The 22,818-nt window shown below is 40.1% G+C and overlaps 1 protein-coding gene across 9 annotated transcripts in view; it reads right to left on the minus strand.

Moving 5' to 3' along the window:
• Positions 1-2,777: 2,777 nt before the first annotated feature.
• Positions 2,778-22,818, minus strand: part of PPP6R3 (protein phosphatase 6 regulatory subunit 3) — a 64,085-nt gene continuing 44,044 nt past the window's right edge. For 5 of the 9 annotated variants that reach the window (XM_080405510.1, XM_080405509.1, XM_080405506.1 and 2 more), the window contains 9 exons: positions 19,717-19,814; positions 17,593-17,647; positions 16,733-16,863; positions 15,439-15,557; positions 13,843-13,996; positions 12,484-12,590; positions 11,433-11,583; positions 7,919-8,041; positions 2,778-4,257 (listed from right to left, as the gene is read on the minus strand). In XM_080405510.1, coding sequence (XP_080261636.1) covers positions 4,206-4,257; positions 7,919-8,041; positions 11,433-11,583; positions 12,484-12,590; positions 13,843-13,996; positions 15,439-15,557; positions 16,733-16,863; positions 17,593-17,647; positions 19,717-19,814 — 990 coding nt within the window. In that variant the 3' untranslated portion in view covers positions 2,778-4,205. Of the gene's footprint in view, positions 4,852-7,918; positions 8,042-8,079; positions 8,381-11,432; positions 11,584-12,483; positions 12,591-13,842; positions 13,997-14,646; positions 14,771-15,438; positions 15,558-16,732; positions 16,864-17,592; positions 17,648-19,716; positions 19,815-22,818 lie in introns of those variants that run through there. The other 4 variants (XM_080405507.1, XM_080405511.1, XM_080405512.1 and 1 more) reach the window with 4 other exon arrangements.

Below are 22,818 nucleotides of genomic sequence, written 5' to 3' on the forward strand. Positions count from 1 at the left end.
GAGGGAGAAAGGAAAACACTGCTACAGAAGGGCCTAGAATCAGAATTACAGTACTTCAGCTACAGCCAGAAAGATGCACTGAAGGGAATCCTACTGCATTTTGCAAGGTACTTACCGATTTACAGAAGAAAAATGCAGAAAAGCTCTCCTCTCCAAGGAAAAAGATGCATCAAACACTAAGGCCAGATTCATCTACGAGAGAGAAATTCTGAAAGATACTACTAGCAAAACACAGCGTAAAGTTCACTTGTCATTACTGCTTCAGCTTATAGCAGAAGAGTAAGAAGCATACGCCGACTTCCCTGAGGTATCGTTAAGAGAAGCGTAATTACACACAAGTCATTAGCCAAGGCTAAGCACAGGGCAAATCATAGGCTGGGAACAATCTGAACCAGAAAGCCAAGCCAGGTCTGGGAAAGTCCAAAAGATTTCATGAAAAGCAGGTAGGAAGATGCCTCTGTATTTATGCTAAGAGTATTTGAAATTTTTTATTTTATTGCCTTAGTCTTCCTCCACGCTGTAACCTTACATATTCAAATAATAATGGAACAGAAGGATACCAAATCCTTACCTGTTAGGAAGTAAGCTGCAGAAAGACAGAAGTTAAAAACAAAAAAGGCTTGCTGCTGCAGTAACTTCCATTTTCCATCCTGGTTTGGGAAACAACACAGACACTTTCATAATGAAACTTGAAGCACTTCTACTACACCGGAGAAAGCACTATTTATTCTGAGACAGTCAGAAGTGATTGTTTAAGTATATTAATAGAGCCATCAGTTATATACAATAAATACTTCCTGATATAACTGTGTAAGATGCATGTCTGAAAACAAAATTAAAGCTAATTACAACAGAAAAATAGGTTCATAATGAACAATAGTAACGACCTGATTTATCTTCCTTGTAAGTCTTTCATAACTCCTCAGTGGATTTCACGCGCAGAATTAGTATCATAGCAAGTTCCCACAGGAGTATGCAGGCATCAGCACGAACGCACTGTTTCCCAGAGGTAGCGAGGAGGCTGACCAGGAGCACAAAGGGAGGTTCCAGTCAAGAGCACGGTCACACAGGGTTGCAGTTACAACGCCTAGGAGATTGTTTCAACTATCCTGCGTTCTTCTCAGCAAGCACCTGACAACTCACTGAACAGAGGGAAGGCTTTCTTAAAAATAGTCAAGACCACAGCTTATAATTTAACTTCGTCTTCCTAGAAAATCTAGTGCAAGGCTTACACTTAAAAATAATGGGTTTAACTAGCCGAGAAGGCGCGATTCATCCACTCTGCCAGGTAACGCAGAGGCCCGAGGAGGCAGCAAGCTACTGCATATCCTGCTGGTCCAGCCACTTGTGCAACACACTGTTGCTTTAGTAAAAATCCTTTACCAGAGCAGTCCAAAGGGTTACATCCATTGCCCTTTGGTATCAACCAACATCACTATTCCTCAGTTTCAAGTGACTGAGCCTTTAGCCCTTTGAAAGAGCTCTGTGAAACATGGCAACGCAGATAGTACAGGACATTCAAAGCACGCTTATTTCATCCTCACTGCTGCTAAATGCACTGCAGGAAGTCAAAGCTGTACAAGGATATTAGTTTAGTCCATCTCTTAACAGAGGTGACAAACTCCACTTCACGACAATTAAATTTGATTAAACAGGTTGGGCAACACAGCCACTCAGAGGAACTCTCCTAGTGTGTTCAAACCTTCATAAGCCTATGTGAGCAGCGTTGGGAAAATACAGCTAAAGGTGTGTGGGTGTGTACACGCACCCATACGCTCCCCCCAGAAACACACCTCCGAAGCCTTCCCTTCAAGTTCAGGATTCCTTGGACACGTATTACAGTTCATGGGTAAAACAAACCCTACACCTCCCCAGCACAAGCTCACACTACATCACATCTCCATCAAATCCCAGGCTTAACTCGCCTCCCAGACAAGCTGTTAACACTAAACACAGTAACAGGCAAGAGCCCTTAAATCCGGCGTCAGCATTAGGTAAGCCAGCCTAGCTTAGCTCTACCACCCCCCTTTAATTAAAAGGCAAACTACACTGAGGGGTTAATTCTGCTGATCACCTCTCATACCTCCGCTCAACTGACCCCACCCATCAGGGATGGAGGGGAGACAAAACACTCCTCTTCGGTTTTGAGCTCGGTGTATGGGGACCGATGCGACAGGTCATTACCAGAAGGAAGGGCAACTGCTAGAGGACTTTGCCACACTGCAGGCAACAGGGCTGAAGTAGTTTCAACTGCTTTGCTGCCAGTATCTCCTTCACCCTTCATGGCTACGTAGCTTGTTAATTCAACTTGTCAGCAAGGGACAAAGCTCTGCTGGAAAGGATGAAAGTTTTATTCCTTAGAAACATCAAACTTATGTAAGCCAGCACGCTGCTCTCCTGTATTTGGCATTTCTACTTGGATTGCAATTCATGTATTGAAGCATGTGGGTTTCTTTCCAAAGCTGCTTGTTCATTAACAGATCAGAACATGGGAAGAGGACAGCCGCCAACCTTAAAGCTAATAGGCAAACTCTTTTTGGTCAAGCTGATTCAGAAGTAAATGTTGAACTGAACAACCTAGAAACCCCCTGGATTCCAGCATTTACAAAGTACAAATAAAAGGGCAAGAGTAGCTACCAGCTCCATCTACAATACTGTGGTTTTTCCCCTCCCTCAGTTTTCAAGGCCACAGATCAGTCCGTAACAATTCGCAATGATGAACACCACTGAGATTTGCTGCAGAAGATGCAAGAGAGGAAGCAATAAGGGCAATGCCATTGTACGTGTCGGGTTTTTTTATTTCTGTATGCAATGTAATGTTTAGGCACGTTGCTTGGGACGCCTTCTAAAATAAATCATTGGCCATTGTTTAGAGTATCCTTTTGGCTTTAAATACTGGTCAGGAAAACATAGGATGTAAAAAATAAATGAGTATAACTATTACAGAAACAAAAATGGATATGCACCTAAAAGTGCAGGAGGTGAAGTACTTTAACCCTTTCACCAGACGCTGTGGCAATATACAGTATATTGCTTCTGTTTGTTTGAGAAGGCTGTTGGAATTTTACACTGACATAGAAAATTATAAATTACACAGAATTAGTTTCCATAATCACTATATATATATACACAAACCAGCTGTGAAAAAACTGGTTTCGAACATACAAATGAAAGCCTCACACAGATCAGTACAGTGAAAGTAACAATTAACATGCTCTGCTGCCAAAGTTTGTATTAAAAACACTATATACTTTTAAAATGCAGGTACTGTAATTACATTAGCAGCACGGGCATTTCATTTACTTGACTTGTCTAAAAGGATTATAGCGTTTTAAATACGCAGATTGTTCTGAAATGTTCCATTGTATAATGCTCGGTATTAAGCTAAATCTTGGTGAATGGGTTAAAAGGCAGGTGAATCACTTAAACACAACAAGCCATGTGCACTTCAAATAGTCTAGTGTTTCACCTGGAAGGTATTGTTTCAAGCAAACAAGACTTAACAGAACATATGGCTTTACAGGAACATCAATTTGTCAACTAAGTTGTAGCAATAAATACTTAAAATCTCTACCAATAGACTTACATTTTTTGATCCGTTTTGAACAATACAGAAAAAACAATTACCAATTAAAAAACCTGTTGTAAAATGTTGAACACCAAAAAATTCTTATTTAAATCACTTTTGTAAGCTAAACCAACCAAAATAACATTTATAGGGCATTTCAGTTTCAGAAGAAACATGAATTCATTTTTTTCTTTTCTTTTTACAAGGTGAAAAATGTATGAAAACTGCTAAATACTTTGGTCACACTAATCATCAAATAGTTATGTCTCAAATACATTAGATTTGTGTATTCACTTTTTTATAAAACTATTCTTACAGCCATTTTAACTATAGTAACACTACTATCATCATTACATGGGTAGCAGGATCTTATTTCACAGGCCACCCATTATTTAGAACAATACAATATAAACATACGCAAAAATTATTGGTATTTCTCAATGTGCAATATTTTTACACTTATGAATTTCTGTACAATGTCTTAAAATCTAGAATATAAATGTTGCTGGTCCTGATCCCTTGCGAAATTAGTGCAGCAGTGACTGGCTTCAACAGGGTCTAGATGAAATCCTCAAGAAACACTCAAACACCTGGATATCAGTTCATTTTCTTCAGCCAAGGTAGCAGACATCACATATCATACAGGGCCATTAACAGACGCCTCTCCTAAATGGGTGTGTTGATCAGTCCTAAGAGGCCAAAAAGAGACACGTAAGGAGACAAGAAACACAAAGGGTAAAACCCAAATTCGGGTAGGTGCAAAAAAAACCCAACCAAACAACAAAAAAACCACACACCCAAACAAAAAACCACACACCACCACAACAAACACCCAGAAAACCAACAACCCCAGGTCCTGTACAGCACAACCCCAGAGTCGAAGAGAGGAAATACAAGCTGTAACAGGCTCATCCCATTTATTTTCTGGAGTCCTTATTGTCTAATCAAGCATGGCACTTTAACTGACCACACAGCTGAGGAGTGTTTGATCTGTATTAAGTGAGCTACCAAGTGATCCAGAGAGATGTGGTATCACCCCAGGAGAATCACCAATAAAAAGTGCATTTCTGATGCCTCTCCAAATCTCACTCTGTGAGGCAAAATGTGATGCCAGGAGTATTTAAGGGTGCATCAGCTAAGACGCAACAGGAAAAAACAGCAGTGTCTTAAAAAAAACTACTTTAGTTACTAATCTAATTACAAACTGCCATTTCACCAATACTTTGATGTCAATCCATTAGCATGAAAAGGTCTGGAAGCATGGAGGGAAATAAGGAGCAAACCTGCAAAAGTGAAAACAGCAACGTATATACATTTCTAGGTAAGAACTTTAGAGTAAACACAGGCTGAGTTGCTCAGGACTAACACATGTAGAGATCAAATCAGTGGAGCACGAGAAAGTTAAGAATTGCAAGCGACAAAAAAAAAAATCTCAACTTCCATTCAGTGCGAGTCTACTGAGCACATTTGAAGATTCCCTTAAAGAATATAAACACTGTTTGGAACTACACATGAGAAACGTTACCTGTAACTCCTGTTCTCTGATGGTGTACATCACAGAGAAGCCACTCTTGGGTCCGTGCTCTACATGCACATGACCAGCAGGAGTCCCCTAGCTAAGGCTTTGGCTGCTAAGCTCTAAAAACACTTTTTAAAAAAAATACGTACACATTAGACAAAAGACAGACACCACTAGACTAAATCAAACACTTTTTAGAGCAACCTGGAAGGTAAGAAACAAGCACTGCATTGGAGAGCAAGCCTGACAGGTCACACGGCAGTAACTCACTTATTAACTGGAGAAAAAAAAAAATCCGTGACGGAAGAGGGCTCCTGGCAGAGATGACTGCTGCTGGCCACCAGCCAAAGACCTACCTAGGGGACTCCTCCCACTAGTCATACATGCATGGAGCCCCAGAAGCACAATTAGGTTTATCTTGACATTTACACTGCGCTTATATGAGGATCTGCTGTGACAGCCACCTTTAGAGAAAGTGCCGAGCTTGGCTGAAGCCAGCCGGAGGCAGTGGAAGGAGCTCCTCTGATGTCCCGGACCACCAACGGCGAGCTGCCGGAGCCCTCTGTTGGCTTTGACAAGCATCTTTACTGAACAGGCAATCGCCTGGTACCCAGAGCCTTCCCTGCAGTTCAACGCTTACCGGCATTAAAAACACTGCTGGGATAAAACCTGGTACCTCCAGGGAAAGAAGAGGCTGTGAAAGACACTTAAAGGGGGAAACCCAGGCACTACAGCATACACGATTGGGTTTTTCCCGATGAGAAGCCACTTCTTGATTAAATTCATGGGATTTATGCAGAGCAGAAGGTTCTGGCTTACAGGAAAAGGCAGCCGTGTTTTGGCATAGCACCCAGTACCACAGAGGTTAAGACATTCTAGCTCAAACAAGTCTGAAAACCAGAATCTAAATTTATCAAACATGCTTGCATTTTCCTTAGTCTGCATACGCTGCGATCAGGACACGCAGCAGCAGCGCTGGGTGCTGGGCACAGAGCTATACCCAGTCTTTCCTTGGAAAAGCATTTCAGTTTTGTCTTCAATAGCACCCACAAAGTGGTTTATTAATGTATTCTAGCTTATAAAAATATATATAAATTCTTATAAAAATAAGAATTATTACTTTTTCCACAGGATTCGTGTGAGGAATACCACCTTTCTCTAATTATAGTTTAAAATCTATTAAAGTCAAGAAACACAACAGCTTTTAAACTATTAAAACTAGTTTAATACAGATTCAGAAAGTATGTGTGTGTACACAGTCTGAATTCTGGTTTTCAGAATCAGAGCCCTGTTTATAGTGCAAGGCAAAAGTGACTCCTGGAATTCCTTTTAATTAAGCAAAATCCTCTCTCCCTCTTCAGAACATGCTCCCATTTGGAACATACTCTGCTCCCCACACAGGAAGGCAGCATACACAGCACTGCCCACCCAAGCCCTGCTCTGCAGGAAGGGGAGCAGACCCTACTGATTAACTCAGTGTTTAGTAAATACGGGTTTAGGTTGTCCTTTTACAGGAATTTTCTTTGAGACAGCACAGTTCTTCTGGGCACCCTTGAATCAAGTCTGGAAAAGGGAATGGCAGCCACCCACCCTTGGCTGTCACACCGAGAAGCGAGCCGGTGAGGTTGGACCTGATGTTCAACAAGCCACCGGTTCTGCTAGGAAACCAGTGAACTCTTGCCTAGGCATTGATTTTAAAGCACTTACGAACGCTTCAGTTCTAGAGCAAGGGCTTCGCTGACTACTGCCTTCAAAGGTGGAAATCTTCTCACCTACTTTAAGCTCTTCATTGTTTTAGGCTTTTAAGATCAAGATGAATCCTCTGATTCAAGTCTAGAACCCAGCTGATGGGAGACATCTGCATTAAGCATTTCTAACATTTGGTGATTAATGTCACCCTACATGCATTTCATTCCGGTGAAGCCATACTAGACAAGAGTTGATTGTGCATGTTGCTACACCAATGTAACTTGGGAGGCAAAAAACCAAAAGCCCCAAACAAGTACTTCAGCAGGAAATGAAACAGGAGAAATACTGTCGAAATGCTTTTTTTTTTTTTTTTTTTTTTTGGAGAAAGCAGCACTACCTGACAATTTAAAAGAAACAAATTTATGCAAAAGCAGCTTGCTTTAGTAGCTCTTCCCTCAACTGAATCTTGAATTACTAGTCTCCAACACTGCGCTAGTAGCCAAGCTGCTAAGGAAAAATGCCTCCTTTCCTCCAGTAAGCATGCTGAGCAATCCAGGCTGCTCCGTATTTCAGGCAAGTTTTATTTGAAGCGAATTATTTATGTACTTCGAAAAGATCTCCAAATCTGCAAGCATTCAGATTAATACCAGATGAAGACAAGAGTGCAAGCAGTAACAGATTCACAATCAATCCAGCGTGACTTAAGACACCATTTCCTTTCTGTACAACTGCACTAGTGGACGCCCTACGAACAGTTCTGCAGTACAGAATGAAAAACTGGTAGACCCAACTTACGTAAGTGTTCAGGACAAACTTATTCCCCTAACTTTTTTTTTAATCATCGTTTTTGTAAGCATATCAATTCACTACTCTAGCTTGATGACATATCACAAAACAAAGGGAGTATTTACTACTTGTCTTGCCAGGTGTTGTAAAGGCAAATAAGTTTTTGACAACTTGGTCTTAGAATCAACAGAAACCATAACTTGTTTGAATTTTAAAAAACAGATGCAAGCACATGTTTTGATTGATCTGAACGCAGACCCGATAACTGGAATTCATTAATCTCTTCAGATCAATCCAATTAGGAAAACACGCAAACTGCTATTTAGAGGATTGAAAGCATCCTTGAACGCAGTTACCTCTGTTCTGGACTGCTGTTAGCAGGCTGCAGAGCTGAAGGAGCCTCTTCTGCAACCTCTGCATTCTCTTCTACTACATATTTACAAGAAGCATCCTGTGAGGTAGACAGTTTTCCTTCCTCACTTGAAAAGAAAAAAAGCAAAGAAGTTATTTAATTCTTAAGCTTACTTACAGTGAAATTTCAAGCAACAGGAGAAAATGGGGATGGGTCCATATTTCACATGCAAATGGATTTTAAGTTATGATTGCAACATGAAGATCAAGCACATGGCTCTAGACTTTACAAATGCCTAATAATGCACCGGTGGTTACATCCCATAAAACTCAACTGGATAAAAGAGCAGGAAACACAGCGGTTACAAATAAGATCGGAAAGGAAATAAGGAATGCGTGTGATGCCTGGAGTGGTAACAATCACAGTCACGATCCTTGACTATACATACCGATAGGATTTCAACACTCTGAAGCCATAAGTATGCAAAAATGGAAGAAAGTATAAAAGAAGTTCAAGATTCCTCAGAAACTGGCATTAATCGTCTGTCCATGAAACATCAGCAGAATCATAAACTCACCACCGTTTTTATTGAACTCCCTCATAACTCCGCAGTGAAATACAATGTGTGGGTTCCGCAGGACTAAGACTGCAGCCCAATCTACTTCATGAACTTCGTCTCAGACAAAACCATAGGTTGGTGAAAGAGCAGTACACTCACTGTGTAAGACATTACCACATAACTAGGCAGCCTCAAAAGTCATTAGTGAACAAATACTTGTTTGCCTCCAAATTAAAGCTTTTCTGCCTCTCTATTCCACCCTCTCCCACCTCAGCCACACCACCATGAGTGCACCGGAATACAAATTTGACCATATACCTGCAAGAAATAGTTATAAGGTAGCTTTGAAGTAGACAAACATCTTGTACCTCTTTGGCAACAAATCTATTCAAGTCAGGAACATTTTAAAGCCACTGCTGATTTTTCTTCCCATTTTTACAGTTCATCTTTCAATGGATCCATTACATTTCAACAAATCCTTCTCTTTCGCCCCGTGCCTCCTTATATCTGCAGAGCCTCTAAAAATAATGGCTTTTGCATCGCCATCTCTCACCGAGATCCAGTTTTCCTCACCTGATCTCCACATCTCATTTGCCTTGATGCTCTCTGTATTAGTTCAAAATAAAATAGTCACCATCACAATCAGAACTGGTCTTCTAATTTTTTGTGCTGTAAAAGGGGCAGTCTCTGCTGTCATTCTTCCCTTCTCATTCTCAGTTTTGAACTAAGTTCAGAAACCACATTTTTGTCCTTCACAGTTCTTCAAAAATTCAACACTGCGCTTCTGATGGTCTTCCTCCCCTCAACGCCGACTTCACCACCGTCAGTTTTCCACTGGCAGCAGACTATATGAAACTTAGGTCTGGAAGAATCCACTTCACCAGGTATACAGGGCAGAGCAGGACCTCCTCTCACTACTCTAAATGTCCCTTAATCCAGACCTTTTTTTTCCCCAGCATTGCTTTAGGTATTTATTCCAAAGGAATTACTACTTTACTCTCCCATTTGTTGTTTTGGCACATTTAAGAATTGGCTTTAAGACACCTGCGTGAGCAGTGACTCAGTATGAGGCCACACACCTTTATCAGAGTAGAACAGCCTCTGCATTAAAGACCTCACCTTTCAGCCTCCTCCTCTACTTCCTTGATCTCCCCCGTCTAAATCGAGATCCCAGCACCCCCACTGCTAAGCGGTTTTTAAGACGTGACTGGCCAGAGTGCTAGGTAACCTCATTCCCACAAAAAGCTGGACCAGATGATCTTTGAAGACCCTTCTGACCTGGGCGATTCTGTGATACTGTGTCCCTTTGCACCTCTGTGTCCTTTTAACTACAAGAACTGAGGTACTTACTCCACAGCTCAAGCAGGTAACTCCATGAAGGCGGGCAGGAACCTCCGCCACATGCTGCTGCCTCTTACTAGCTTTCGTACCAGTATCAGGAGTCACAGAATGTTAAAGCGCACGTGAACTACAGCAGTGTAAGGAGAAATGTAAAACCACTGTGGATAACTAAATCCAACTGTAAACGTTAACACAATAGGAGTGCAGACCATGTAAAAGCATTCCCCAAAATACAGAATAAACTGGAGAGGAGCTGCATCACTTCCTGGGTCAGCAAGGCACTGTGGTTTCCACGCCACATCAGTCTGCACCGAGTCCCAGTCCTCCTCTGCGCTGCTTTGGCTCAGTTCCTCTAACCGTGCCGCTTGATTCACAAGTGCTGTGCAGTCACAAATGCTCCCTCCTCCGTACTGAACATCAGAGGTCAGGTGCCAAAAGCCATCAGAGTTGTTAATTATTGCTTTGATACTCAAAAGGATAGAAGCAAGAGTGACTGAAAGCTGTTACGTTTCAACTTCCAAACCATCCAAAACGAAGAGCACTTACCTACTCTACCACTAACAGGACAAAGTAGAATGAATTTAAGAGAGCAGTGTAAGGACTAACACAGGAAAGCTTTTCCTACTGAAATGGACAGGGATTTTTTTTTAAGCAATTTCCAAGATACACAGCCAATTCTTTTCAATATTCAAAGTTAGAACAGGGACAGACACTAGAAAATTATTCTAAAAGAATGATAAGAGAGACTTGCATGTCAAAATGCCAGTATGATGTTTAGGATGTTCTGCTTTGTCAAGATGGTGGGGGAGGGGGGTGGGGGAGGATAACACACACCAGCTTCCGTTAATAAACCCAGAATTATTTTTGCAGGTCAGACTGTTTGTAGCCCTTGACTTCCCTACGTAAATACTTGATACTAAATACAGTACACCAAGATCTCAGTAGACGAGATCTGAAGTAGATGAAATGGAAGTGTGCTTTATCCCTATAAAAGGGTTACGGTGTTGATGTATGCAATATGGAATGTAACCATACTCAAAGACAGCTATTCCCCAGTCAAACACTTTGTATCAGAAGGTAACAAAATTAAGGAGTTTGTTCTTCTGGTTATTCTAGAATTCTGTGTGCCACCTGTAGTCCAGAATAGATCCGAATCCCTCATTCATACCACCAAGAGTGATCACCCCAAGTGTCGGACAAATTATTCCCAAGAGCAGTGCCTGGCTGGCCTTCACCTCCTGTCCTCCACCATCCTGCATGAGAGATGGAATTCCAACCCGAATCTAACAATTCTGTGCAAAATCTAAAAAGCTTAGCTTTGACATGCAATTAACTGTACAGTAAAGAATAACTGTACATTAAAAATACATAATAATGCGCATTGGGGTCAAAAGTTATCGCGTCAGTCTTCCACTAATAATCCTCCGCTGAAAGGCAGGCTCATATGCGAAGTCGTATGTCACGGTAACTAACTGGAAGTAAAATTTCAAAACAGTGACTTTGGAAGAAGGTTTCTAGTTTAAGTTCCCAGGAACTGTCACTTGCAAAGAACTCTGATGACAGTGTTCCATCAACAGTGCTTATTTTACAAGGATGGGAAGACAACTGGTATTCTCACCTTTTGAACACAGCCGTTTCAGTTTTAGCATCTACGGTAAGGCTCAGCGTCTCCTTCATGCTGCCGTTCATCACTGTTTCCGTTACCTTGTCCGCATTTTCTGCATCGTCCTCCCCATCGGAGCTGGCCTCCATAGCAACGCTGCCTGGGGCTAGATATACGGAAGAGAGCGAGCACATGGCTGCTTACATTTGAACTCCATGAGCAAGCATACCAGCCAATAAAACCACCACGGTATCGCCGCAGTTTTGCACACGCTTTTGCAAAGACACCCTGCCGCGATGCTCACTATACATATATACAGAGCGTAACCGCTTCTTACAGATGGCTTAAGGAAAAGTCACGTTCTCTAATTTTTTTTCATTTGCAAGCCACACGGCGGTTTAGATTGACAATGGCTACTGCAGCAGGCTTGCCTGAACAAGACTTCAGTCTGATTACTGTCACATATTGCTTTTTCTGTACAGTCAAGTTTATAACACAAGAGCACAAACTTGACAGTAAGTTTCCAAGTACAGACAAGCCTTTGAGAAGTCCATTCTCCCTGGACTTCTCCGCACTTCTTGTTCTGTCTGTTAATTGTATATACATAGAGCTAATTAGCACCTTTGGCATTTATTCAGTTCATACATGTAGAAGAAAGAATTAGCGTATGCATAGTGAAGGTGACTTGGAAAGGAATGAGCAGAAGGGGGAAATCTGAACATGTTGAGGCTACTGCCTGCATCAGAAGAGGCTGGAGGCTAGACCAGCTCAGCAAAGTGCTGCCGCAGGTGTGGCTCCTCTAACAGAACACACTTGGCTTCCTTATAATGCTTTTCTGTTCACAACGCGCCCGCTTTTCAGAGCCAATGATAATGCTGCCCCCTGTTTTAAATAGAAAACTATAGTAGTGCACACATTCTTTTGTCAAATCGTTTTCATTACCTGGCAGAACAGAGCAAGCCAGATGAGGTCTCTGGAAACCTAAATTTTCAAGTTCAGGGAGATCTTTCTCAGGTAAAACTATTAAAAGTCATTCTGTTTGCATTTCTGAATGCGGCGTACTTACTCTCCAGCTGTGTTGCAAGAGCAGTTACATTTGCACTCAAGGGATCAACTGGGTCTGTGTTTGTTTCCATTTCCACAGGAGAATTACTTCTTAAGGAATCTTTTGAGCTTCAAATAGAAAGTAAAAAAGCTTCAGTAACATTTCTGAATAGCAGAATGAAATGTTCTTACAACAGGATTTTTAGTTCTGTAGCAAAGCTAAATGGCCTAGAAGTCTACTGAAACCTGAATGACAGCAGGCTTATTTGTAGCAGTCTTGGAAGACATGCTCAACAGTTTAGTGATGCAAAATCCACCAGAACTGTTGGTGGTGGGTTTGTATTTACTTGTTTTATTTGGTTTGATTGCAAGTAGTAGTGCACATGTCCCTCATAAATCAGGCATACGAGTACCCCTGGCTCCTTCCGCTTCCGACATTAACTGACTTTGTAAATGCACTCTTTGCAACTTGAAAAATGGTTCCCTGCTGAGACCGCCAACGCAGTCCTCACCATCGACTACAGAAGTGACTTTACTACTTAGTTGTATATACAGTATAACTACATGGGTTTAGTTCTGAGCTTTTTCACTTCTCACCATTTCTGTCTTTTCTACCCACTAACGTGGCAACTCCAAGTCTTCATTTTCTAAACCCGTAATCATCATCAACTTATCTGCCTCAAGCATGAAACAATATGCTGGTTTGTGTTGGAAAAACTGTACTTCTATACCCAAGCTGTTTAGCGCCAGACAGACAACTGAAAGCCAGATGTATAAAAGGAAGAGTCTGACTGAAGAATGAATCAGTTCTTGACTGCTAGTATTTGGCAACTCAGAATTTACATCTATACAATTAGGTACTTACACAGAAGACTTCAGCTATTTTTTCGTGTAGCATTCAAGCCAAGAAAGGGAGCTGTATTTCTGGCATTCTCAAAATAGCACAGAACTACCTAACCTAGATATCACAGCTACATAACCATGTGAGTTTTCAAAAAACTCACAAAGCGCCAAACCCACTTGTTTTATAACATCCATTAAACAGAAACGTCATAGACATTATGACCTTTAAATTCAACAGTTGATGTTCAACTCTTCGCTAGGTTCAGTCTACACTACAAAAATAAGAAAAATCACTGCCCAAATCCTGGTCACAACAATATTAAAAAATGCAATTATTCTTCAAACACTCTCTAAGCCAATGACACACTAGGGTCCATCCATCCTACAGAAGCCTGCTATGACATAGATCATACAGACATGCTGTTATAAAACACGGGGAGGGGGGAGCTTTTGACACTACACTTTTTATTCCATCAGAACAATACCAACAGTCTTGGGTAAAGGAAACAAAGCTTGTCCTGAATCACAACATTCTTACCTCAAAGAGGACGTGAACTCAGAAAAGGAAGCCCAGCCAGTTTCTTTTGCTGGCATAGGTTCTTCCGTACTCCACACATCAGACCCAACAGAATCCAGATTGGCACCATGTGCCATCTCCATGGGTACATCAAAGTTGGCTGACCAGTTCGGTGCTGAAAAACCATCAACAAGTTCATTAGGAACAAATCTAAATAAAAGAACGCAAGCATACATATGCTTAACGCACTGATTCTCTACATGTACATTCCAAAAAGTATAAAAATTCATAACTAGACTTTAAAGCACATGCGGAAGAATCCTCTATAAACTGTTAAAAAAACAAAAGCATTCCCTAAAACAGGAATTCTGCTAGTAAAGCAGAATTTTAAAAACAGTAACTCAAGTATCCTGCTAAAAAAAAAAATATATATATCTGAAGAACAAAAACAACAAACCATACTACATCACAAGCACAATCCTGCTTCATTCTTTAAACAAACATAATGTTTTTATTTTTTCAAGACTATAATTTCTACAATAGTAAAAAAAACTTAAAAGAATTTTAATCCCTTTTTCAGTTTCCTATGCACATTTTTCTGAACACAGAAAATGAGCATGTCAACTAAGGTATGGGCAGTCTAAAGTTCTCATGCACTAACACCACTGCTAAGTTTCAGAAAAGTTTAAGGCTTTTTACAACTTAAAATATTTATCAGGATTTTAAATTTTAGAGCAACTGTGACTTAACAGCATCTAATTTAGGATAGGTCAATTCAAAATACTTCACCTACCCAAGGGAAATACGTTTTTCATTAACACTTACATACAAAAAAACAGGCTGAAAAGGAAGCTCTGACTAGCAATTAGAAATTCCAACCCAGGCAGATATGGGAGGAGACCCACATGGATCAAAACTTGTTTGACACACAGATGCCAACGACACCAATCTGACAAAAGAAAAGAAAACCCTTAACTTCTTCTATTTTAATGTAATTCCTTACAGTCTAGATAACACAGGGCTTTTACCTACAGATATTGCCACTTTAGTTTAACTGAAGCCAGTTTAGTCTACTGTGACTTGAACGTGAAAATTTTTAAACCAATTACATCAGTTACGCCTCCACGTAAGAGTCTGCTGATGCACATCTTTTATTCACACATGAAACCAGACCAATGAAAATTCACCTGGCTTCTTTGCTTTCTTCTTTTTTAAAAAAGAGCATTGTTAGTTGAAAATGTGGTCTGAAAGGCTTCCAGTAAAAATAACCATATTTTAGATTCGGAGATTAACCACCTATTACTTTTGCAGGCATTCAAAACGTATATATTATTACATTGCATCCTTCCCTTTCTGATTCCTCTTCCTTTTTTTCCTCTTGAAAAGTAGAAACATGAATTTTAGAGAGATTAAGTAACTTAACTCAAGACACGTAAGGAATTCTAACTTCCCAACATTTATTTGCATGCTCAGTGGCAAGCAGTCTTTACAGTGAGAAAGACTACTTTATTAAGACAGTTGGAATAAAAATAGTAAATGAAGAGAACTCCTACAAAATAAGACTGCTAGATCTAACACCTTCCTATAACTCAAAGCAGGTGGAAAGATGCTACGTACGTTCACTTAAGTCTACTTCCATTTTGTCCTCTGTATTGGTGTGAGATTCAAACAAGTCTTGTTTTGTTCCATCCTCTTCTTCAGAATCCGTGCTTTCTTCACTGTCTGTACTGCCCGAACTTAAAATACAAAGAGATGGTTTACATTCTGTGTTCAGTGTCAGACCCTGGGCACAATACAATACTGGAGAGTTTGAGGCTACAGAGAACAATCCAACAGAAATGATAGCTGTTGTAAACCGAGGTATAATTTGTTGGCTGTTAGTACTCTCATTGCTCTCAAAAACCCAAGGTTTAAGGTTTCTCACTTGATCATGTAAAGAGGCTATCTCTTCCCCCCCATCTGCAGGCAAGAGACAAAGATTAGTTTTATTCTTGACATGCAAAAGGGAGCAAAAAAGGAAAGTAAGGAATCAGATATGCGTACAGAGATTGCTGGCCTATTTGGTCTCTTCACACTAAACAGAAGTGCTGAAATACAAACTCTTCAACACTGATTTAACAAGACAGAACTTGATTTATATTAAAATCCAGCAACAAGCCTATTTTAAAATAACCTCCCCAACAGTATTCCAGTCCATCTTCTAACTACATACACGCTTTAAACCCTATGGGCACCTCTCCCTTCCTGCTAAGTGCAACTAACAAAAAACCCCAAGGTGTTGTAAGAAGGTAAGGCTATCCCTGAAACACATCCCATTAAGTAACCACAACACCATCAGACAAAATTATTGTTTGTACAGAAGGTATTAGCAACAAGCATTTTGAAGGCTGGAAGGGAAGAAGCGATCAAGTTTGTGACTCAAGCCACAAGAAGGTCAGAAAAACCAAGACTACCCTGGGACAAAGTTCAGCACCAAGCACAGCCCTGAGAGTTTTGGGGACCAGATGGCCCTTCCCCTCAGAGCAGCTCCCCGTGCAGTTTTCCCCACAGCCACACTGGTACTGTAGAGAGCACAACAAGGTCTACAGAGGTGCGGAGCCGGACTGCCTTGGCCAAGGGAAGAATGGCTGAGCAGGTTTAAAAGCAGAGGAAAAGAGTAAGCATCAGGAAATAAGTAAGCTACAAAAGCTGAAGTGCAGAAAAAGCCGAGTAGGCAGGAGACCTGTTGCCATCTTCTGCAGATTACGGGATGACAAGACACTACAGCCATCCCCCTACTCATTTCTCCACAGAATGGAAATTGCCAGTTATGCTGGACAGCCTGTACTAACAGTCAGCCTGAAGCAGAAGACATGGGCTCAGTACTGAGGGCTCACTATACCGCTACTTGGATGAAAACCGCGTTTCCTACCTGGAACGCCTCTGGGACTCTGGTGTAAATGCAATATGTTTTTCTTCCCAAATGTCTTCTTCATCAGAGCCACCATCATCAAACTGCTGTATCCGCTCCTTACAGCATGCCTCAAACAAGGCTATATTGCCCTAAACACAGCAAAAGTATAAAATCTGTATTTATGATTAATCGTCCTAGTTACATTAGTAAACATTTTGGAAATATATGACTATTCTGAATAGAATCTTAAACCAGCGTGTGTGTGTGGGGAAATAATTCTCTAAAAGCAGCAGAAAACCATAATATCTTAACAACTTAAAGCTTATCAAGGAAATACTCAGTTCTTGTTTTCCTCAGTGCTTGTTTTCCTCAGCTGCTAACAAGCTGAGTGGGCTGACGAAGAACGGCTAGGAGTTTCCATCACGTTTAAGGATGGCATGCAGGAATGACACTCAAGAGCTTTTCAGACCACCAAGTGCTCCAGCTTTATTTTCCTTAGTGAGGTTCGTTTCAGCTCAACTGACAAGTAACATCTAGGGTTAAAGACTGTCCTTACTTCCCTGTCACCACAATCTCATTGCAAGACTGAAATAGTTTCTACCCATAAGACACAAGTGTGCAATACACACAGGTCAGATCCAAACCTGTTCTTGAACCTGGCCATATAAATTAGAAGCAATTCTGTTTAATACTGGTCAAAGAACAACGGTGTCTTCCAATTAGAAAAAAATCTCATGATACAGGAACAAGGTAGAGTAGTTATTCTCTAAAGATTACACATCAGAGGAGTAGATGTAACAACCACCACCAAAACTCTGAGATCATGCCGAAGTTTCAAAGACAGTAATTTTTCCGATGGTACAAGAACACATACTTACACTTTCATTCGTATTGAGGGTAAAGTTGATGTCTGAGACCCGATCAAAAGAAACACTACAACAAAATACAGATGTATGCAATAAAACAAGGTGTTGTATTGTGTCATGAAGACATTTCATTTCTCTTATGTTTCTCATTTTCCAGTAATTCAAAAATGTAAGATTAAAAAACAAAGTACTTTCCAGCATAAAACAGTCAAATTCCACATTAAGGAGGCCTGGCATTCACGTGATTTTTCTTACTGTGAAATATTTTCAATGAAAATACAGAACAATATTGTCTCTACTCCATAGTTAACTGTGAAGATGCAACAAGCCTAAGGAAGCATAACTGAGCAGATATACGCAAACCTCAAATACTGTAGGAAAAAAACCTAGGCCTAAACAACGCCTAATCTGACTGGTGTACCATGATGCAGCTCAAAATCCTGCAGAGATCTGTGTTAGCAATTCTTACACCTTCTGATTTCACCACTCTACACAAAGACCCTCTCAACAGGAAAAGAGAAAGCAAAAAGCATAATATCAACTTCTGCTTCCTAAAGAAAAAAATCTTTTTTTTTAAACCAGTCACTGAAGGTTTTTTCCCAAACTATACGCTAATTAGGCTTTACACATCTTCACATATTAAGCTATCAAGCAGTTTCATTGAAGTAATTACAAACGTGTCTTAGACTAAAAATAGCATTAGGCAAACTAAATCTCCAGGGGAAGCAAAAAGAGAGGGGAGGAAAAGATGGGAAATTCTACCAGACTTTCAGAAGAGTTAATACATTCTTTCTCTAGCCACATATAGCAGTGCATTCAGCAGAGCATGTACTACTTTTCCTCTAACCCTCACTGCATTTCAAAGCAGGGAGCAAGGTAAGTGGTCTGCAGGAACATTAGTTCCAAGTGTGACCGAATTACTGCACAACAATAAGCAGGTAATTTAAACTGCAATTGATTCTTACACAAAAGCCATAGCTTCAAAGTAATTTTGTCTACAGCTTAATTCAATTTATCAGTATATCTATCACAAATCTCAAGAGATCTGCTTACACAAGTAGTCATCTTTCCACCAAGACTGTACACTACCAAAGGCATGATTCTTAAAGGAATTTCAACATCTATCCTTGCCAAAATCCACTTGCTTCTAACAAAGTTAGAGAGTAACCTCAGTTGCTTCCTCTCTCCTACCTTAATCTATCATCTCAGCAGATTACGTGGGGTAAAAAGGCAGCTTCAGTCAAGCTTCAATCAACTATCACTTAACATCTTACAGAAGAGCACCAACACGTTTTACTGTCTTTTGCCCTTCTAGAAACCATCTTCAAGTAACAGTCATTACTTTATCTGCATGGTTCCACATCCCAAACCATGAATTCTTACAAAAATCAAGATCAAATTGATTCTTAGCAAGAACTCCCATTGTTCCCTTTTAGATTATGGCATCAGTTTACTTCAAACTGAAGCCATCAGTTTGGGTATGGTGCATGGAGTGTTTTTGTTGTGTTTGGGGTGTTTTTCAGTGGTGTGTTTTTTTGTGTGGTGGTTTTTTTTTTTAAATCTGACAGAGACTGTTCTCATTTCCTCATCACTTACCCTATTTGTTGAAATGCATCTTAACTACCCTAACCTTGAAAACAAAGGTAGATTTATGATGCCCTTCCTTTTACTGTGCCCTATAGAAAAGTACAGTCACAGACATGTTGTTCCTGTCATCTTTTCCAGGAAAACTTAAAAATAGGGCTATTCATCTGGTCTGGTACATAGATTCAGGGGGGGGGGCGGGGGAGGAAATCACTTTGAGGCACAGGGAAAGTGAAAGCACTCCCAGCAATGCCATGTCATTGGACAGACACAGCTTTCAAAAGCAGAGTTACAATTTAGTTATTTATTCCAAGCACTGCGTTCTCATGTTGGCGCAACCAGGACGTTAGAAATGGAAGATAAGCTGTTGCTTTCCCCTAGGAACTGTAAAGGGAGGTTTCTATCAATGCACATAGATGGTACAAAAAGACGCGACTGGCAACTGCCTCACATCAGTAAAGGCTTGTACTTAGCATCAGCAAAACCACAGCGAAATGCACAATAAGGAAATGCCTGAGATTATATTCAAAGCCAGTATAATGTTATACTCACTTGCCGATGTCATCTTGATCAGCAAACTTCTCATCGTTGAAGCCAAACTGGTCAATAAAATTGGACGTCATTTGTTGCATCTGATAATCAGAAAAGGCCTGGCAACCCCAGGACCAACGACAGTGATATAATGATTCTAATAATACTCTAAATCCTATTTGCCCGTTTTGCTCCAAAGAAACAAAAGACTAATTTAAACATAAAGGACAGGGAAAGGATTTGTCTTAACCTCTGACTTTTAAATGGTAACACTGACTGCACACCTGTTTACATGTACTGACCTGAAAGCCAGTTTAATAGCAGCTCTCAATAAGAAAGTTAAACCTCTAGTTTAAGCACGTGTTAATCAGCACCCTTCCAAATGCACCCCACAGAAACGGTGAAACACCACAGTATACTAATTAAAAAGCTGTCTTTATACAAACTAACAGGAAATTATAAATTATAAGAACCAGAAAAGTACATTATATATAGATACTGAAGCACAGTTGCACATTTATCATGTAGTTATCACTAGAAATACTAGTCTCAGGCACACATACCAGCAGCATGTATTCAACATCTAGAAGAAGGAACTAATCAACATATTCCATCTCAATACAGTGTCACTGACTCAACTGTGCTTATTTTTTTTGATTTTTAAATGAACATGCCAGTGTCAACTGCCAGCAGATGGGTATATACACATTAATACATATATATTAATATATACACATTCTTCCATCCATAAAAACAGGTTTTGTCTCTTATTTCCTGGGACTATAATTAAACTACCACACATTCTCTAGGGACTTTTGATAGTGTCATTTCCCTGTGTAAAAATAAAAAAAAAGCCAAGATACTCCAGGAAACAGGTGTCATGTCAACTCCCTTGGTTTCTTCCCAAGTAGCTAGAGGGACACACTATACAGACAAAACCTTTGAGGAAGGTGATAAAGCTCAACAAGTGAATATGGAAAGCAAGCAAGAGAATGGTCAAAGCAGCAAGTCTGGATTAAGGCATTATGAAAACTGGAGAAAAAAGGAGATGCAGAAGGATGAGGTATATGGCAAGACAGTATCAGGGCTGGAAATGGGTCTAAAAAACCCTCTGACTGATACGGTCACTATGCTAAGCCAGGCCAAAGCAAAAACTGTTTTGCATTTTGATCCTAAGTTCTAAAATCTGATAGATAGTTCTGAAAAACTTTAGGATTTGATACCAACACAATTAGTATATCAACATTACACAGGTAGACAATCAAGTACTGACTTTCCTCCCTATGAAACAATTACTCTGCTTTACAACGGCTACCGAGCTCTCCTTTCCTGTAAAGTATTTCCACTATTACAGACATTAAAATGCAGATGCGACTGAAAGACATTAGTGAATTAGCTTCATGAAAAGAAAAAAACTGAAGTAAACAGACTCCTCCTGTTTTACAAACACCACTTACCAAAATAAACAGAAAAGACAGGAGGTTTGTGACATCAGCTAGTTATGAAACTAGTGTGAAATCTTATCTCTACCTCAACATTTTCTGCAAAAAGTATATAAAATGCAGTTAAATTGCTAGCATATCTCAGACCCTAGACAGTTTTATGCCAGTCTCTAGTACTTCCAGCATGCTTAAAGAGACAAAAAGTGGTACTAAGCTGGCAGAGAACGAAACAATGCCTTCCCGAAGGGAAAGTTTCCAGAGCCACAGCAAGAGAGCAGATTAAGTACTGCTGGCACAAGAAACCTTACAACCCAGGCCCAGGTGACAGAACACTTTTTCAAAACGTTTCAGTTTTGAAGTGTTACTCAAACTTTCATAAGAAGCATTTCTGTGAAAAAGGCTGGTGGGGGAAAAGAAATTTTCCCTTCTGGAACAAAGGGTCTTCATTAGAAGAACATAATATTGAACTGTATTTGGGTGCCAGAAGAAAGAAGTCATAGTGCAAGCAGAATTAAATTTGGCAAAAATAAATCAAAGAGGAATAGGTTCCTTAATATTTTCCTCCCTCCTCCGAATTCCTAATGGGTCCACCCTCTACCTTTGGAAAATAACTCTGTTCCCTTCTTTAACTATTGATCTAGAACAGGGTATTCTAGCTGAAGCCAGAGACACCTTTATGAATTAAAACTGTGCAGCTGGAGAATGCTTTGAGTAACTTCAAAGCATTCCCTCCAAGTGATTTATCTTGTCTAGTATGCTTTCCTCACAAGATTACTTTAAAAGGTATTTTTTCCCCAAGCTAAGCTAGTGAAATAACAAAAAGATTAAGAAAATTGTGACAAACTCGAAAGAAACAGCACTAAACCACATTTCTACAGATCAAGTACCCAGGGATCGCCTAAGCACAGCAGGTCACTAAGGGGGGGGAATGCATTAGAAGAGCAGAGATATTTAAAGATCTTACTTTCTCACTAGAGCTGCTATTAGATAGCACCCAACTTACTTAGAGTTTGTATTCAGGTGTACTTTACATGCACAAAATCACTGAATCAGATAGAAATGCATCATATTCTTAGAACTTAAGCCACCACCCACATTTTCAACTTCGACAAGCAATTACTGTAAGTAAGAGCTATAGAAGATGCATAAAGTAACAAAGCCAGTCTTAGACTATCTAGTGTGTGAGCTGAAAGATTTATCAGGGTTTTAATAACCCAGGTAAATAATGTGTTCTGTATAAGCGATCTACTGGCAGTCTTGTGCTGCATGGCTCCCACTTCCACCACCAGTGAAAGAACTAGAAGATACACATATTGCAGGTAGGACAGTACTATTACAGAGATGCTGTCACTGTTCTTTAAAATGGCACCAATGATCGCCATAATCAGTCACTGCAAAAATATTCTAATACCATAGTGATTTAAACACTGTATCGTTATCAATTAGTCAGCTATGAAAGCACTGAAATGTCAAGGTGGACACAGCTTTGACTGAAGGTTTCAGTCTGGTTGATCTGGAAATTCTCTAGACATTCACTTTTTTTTTCTCTCATTAAACCAATTGATAATTATCTTCGAAACACTCACAAATGAGTTGTCAAAAGCATATACTGAATTTAAAAATAAGTGACCAAGTTCATTGGAAGTTTATTTCAGGAAGATCTGGCTATGCACACTTGTCA

Source organism: Falco punctatus (genome assembly GCF_963210335.1).
Source record: "Falco punctatus genome assembly, chromosome: 10".
Taxonomy (NCBI): Eukaryota; Metazoa; Chordata; class Aves; order Falconiformes; family Falconidae; genus Falco; species Falco punctatus.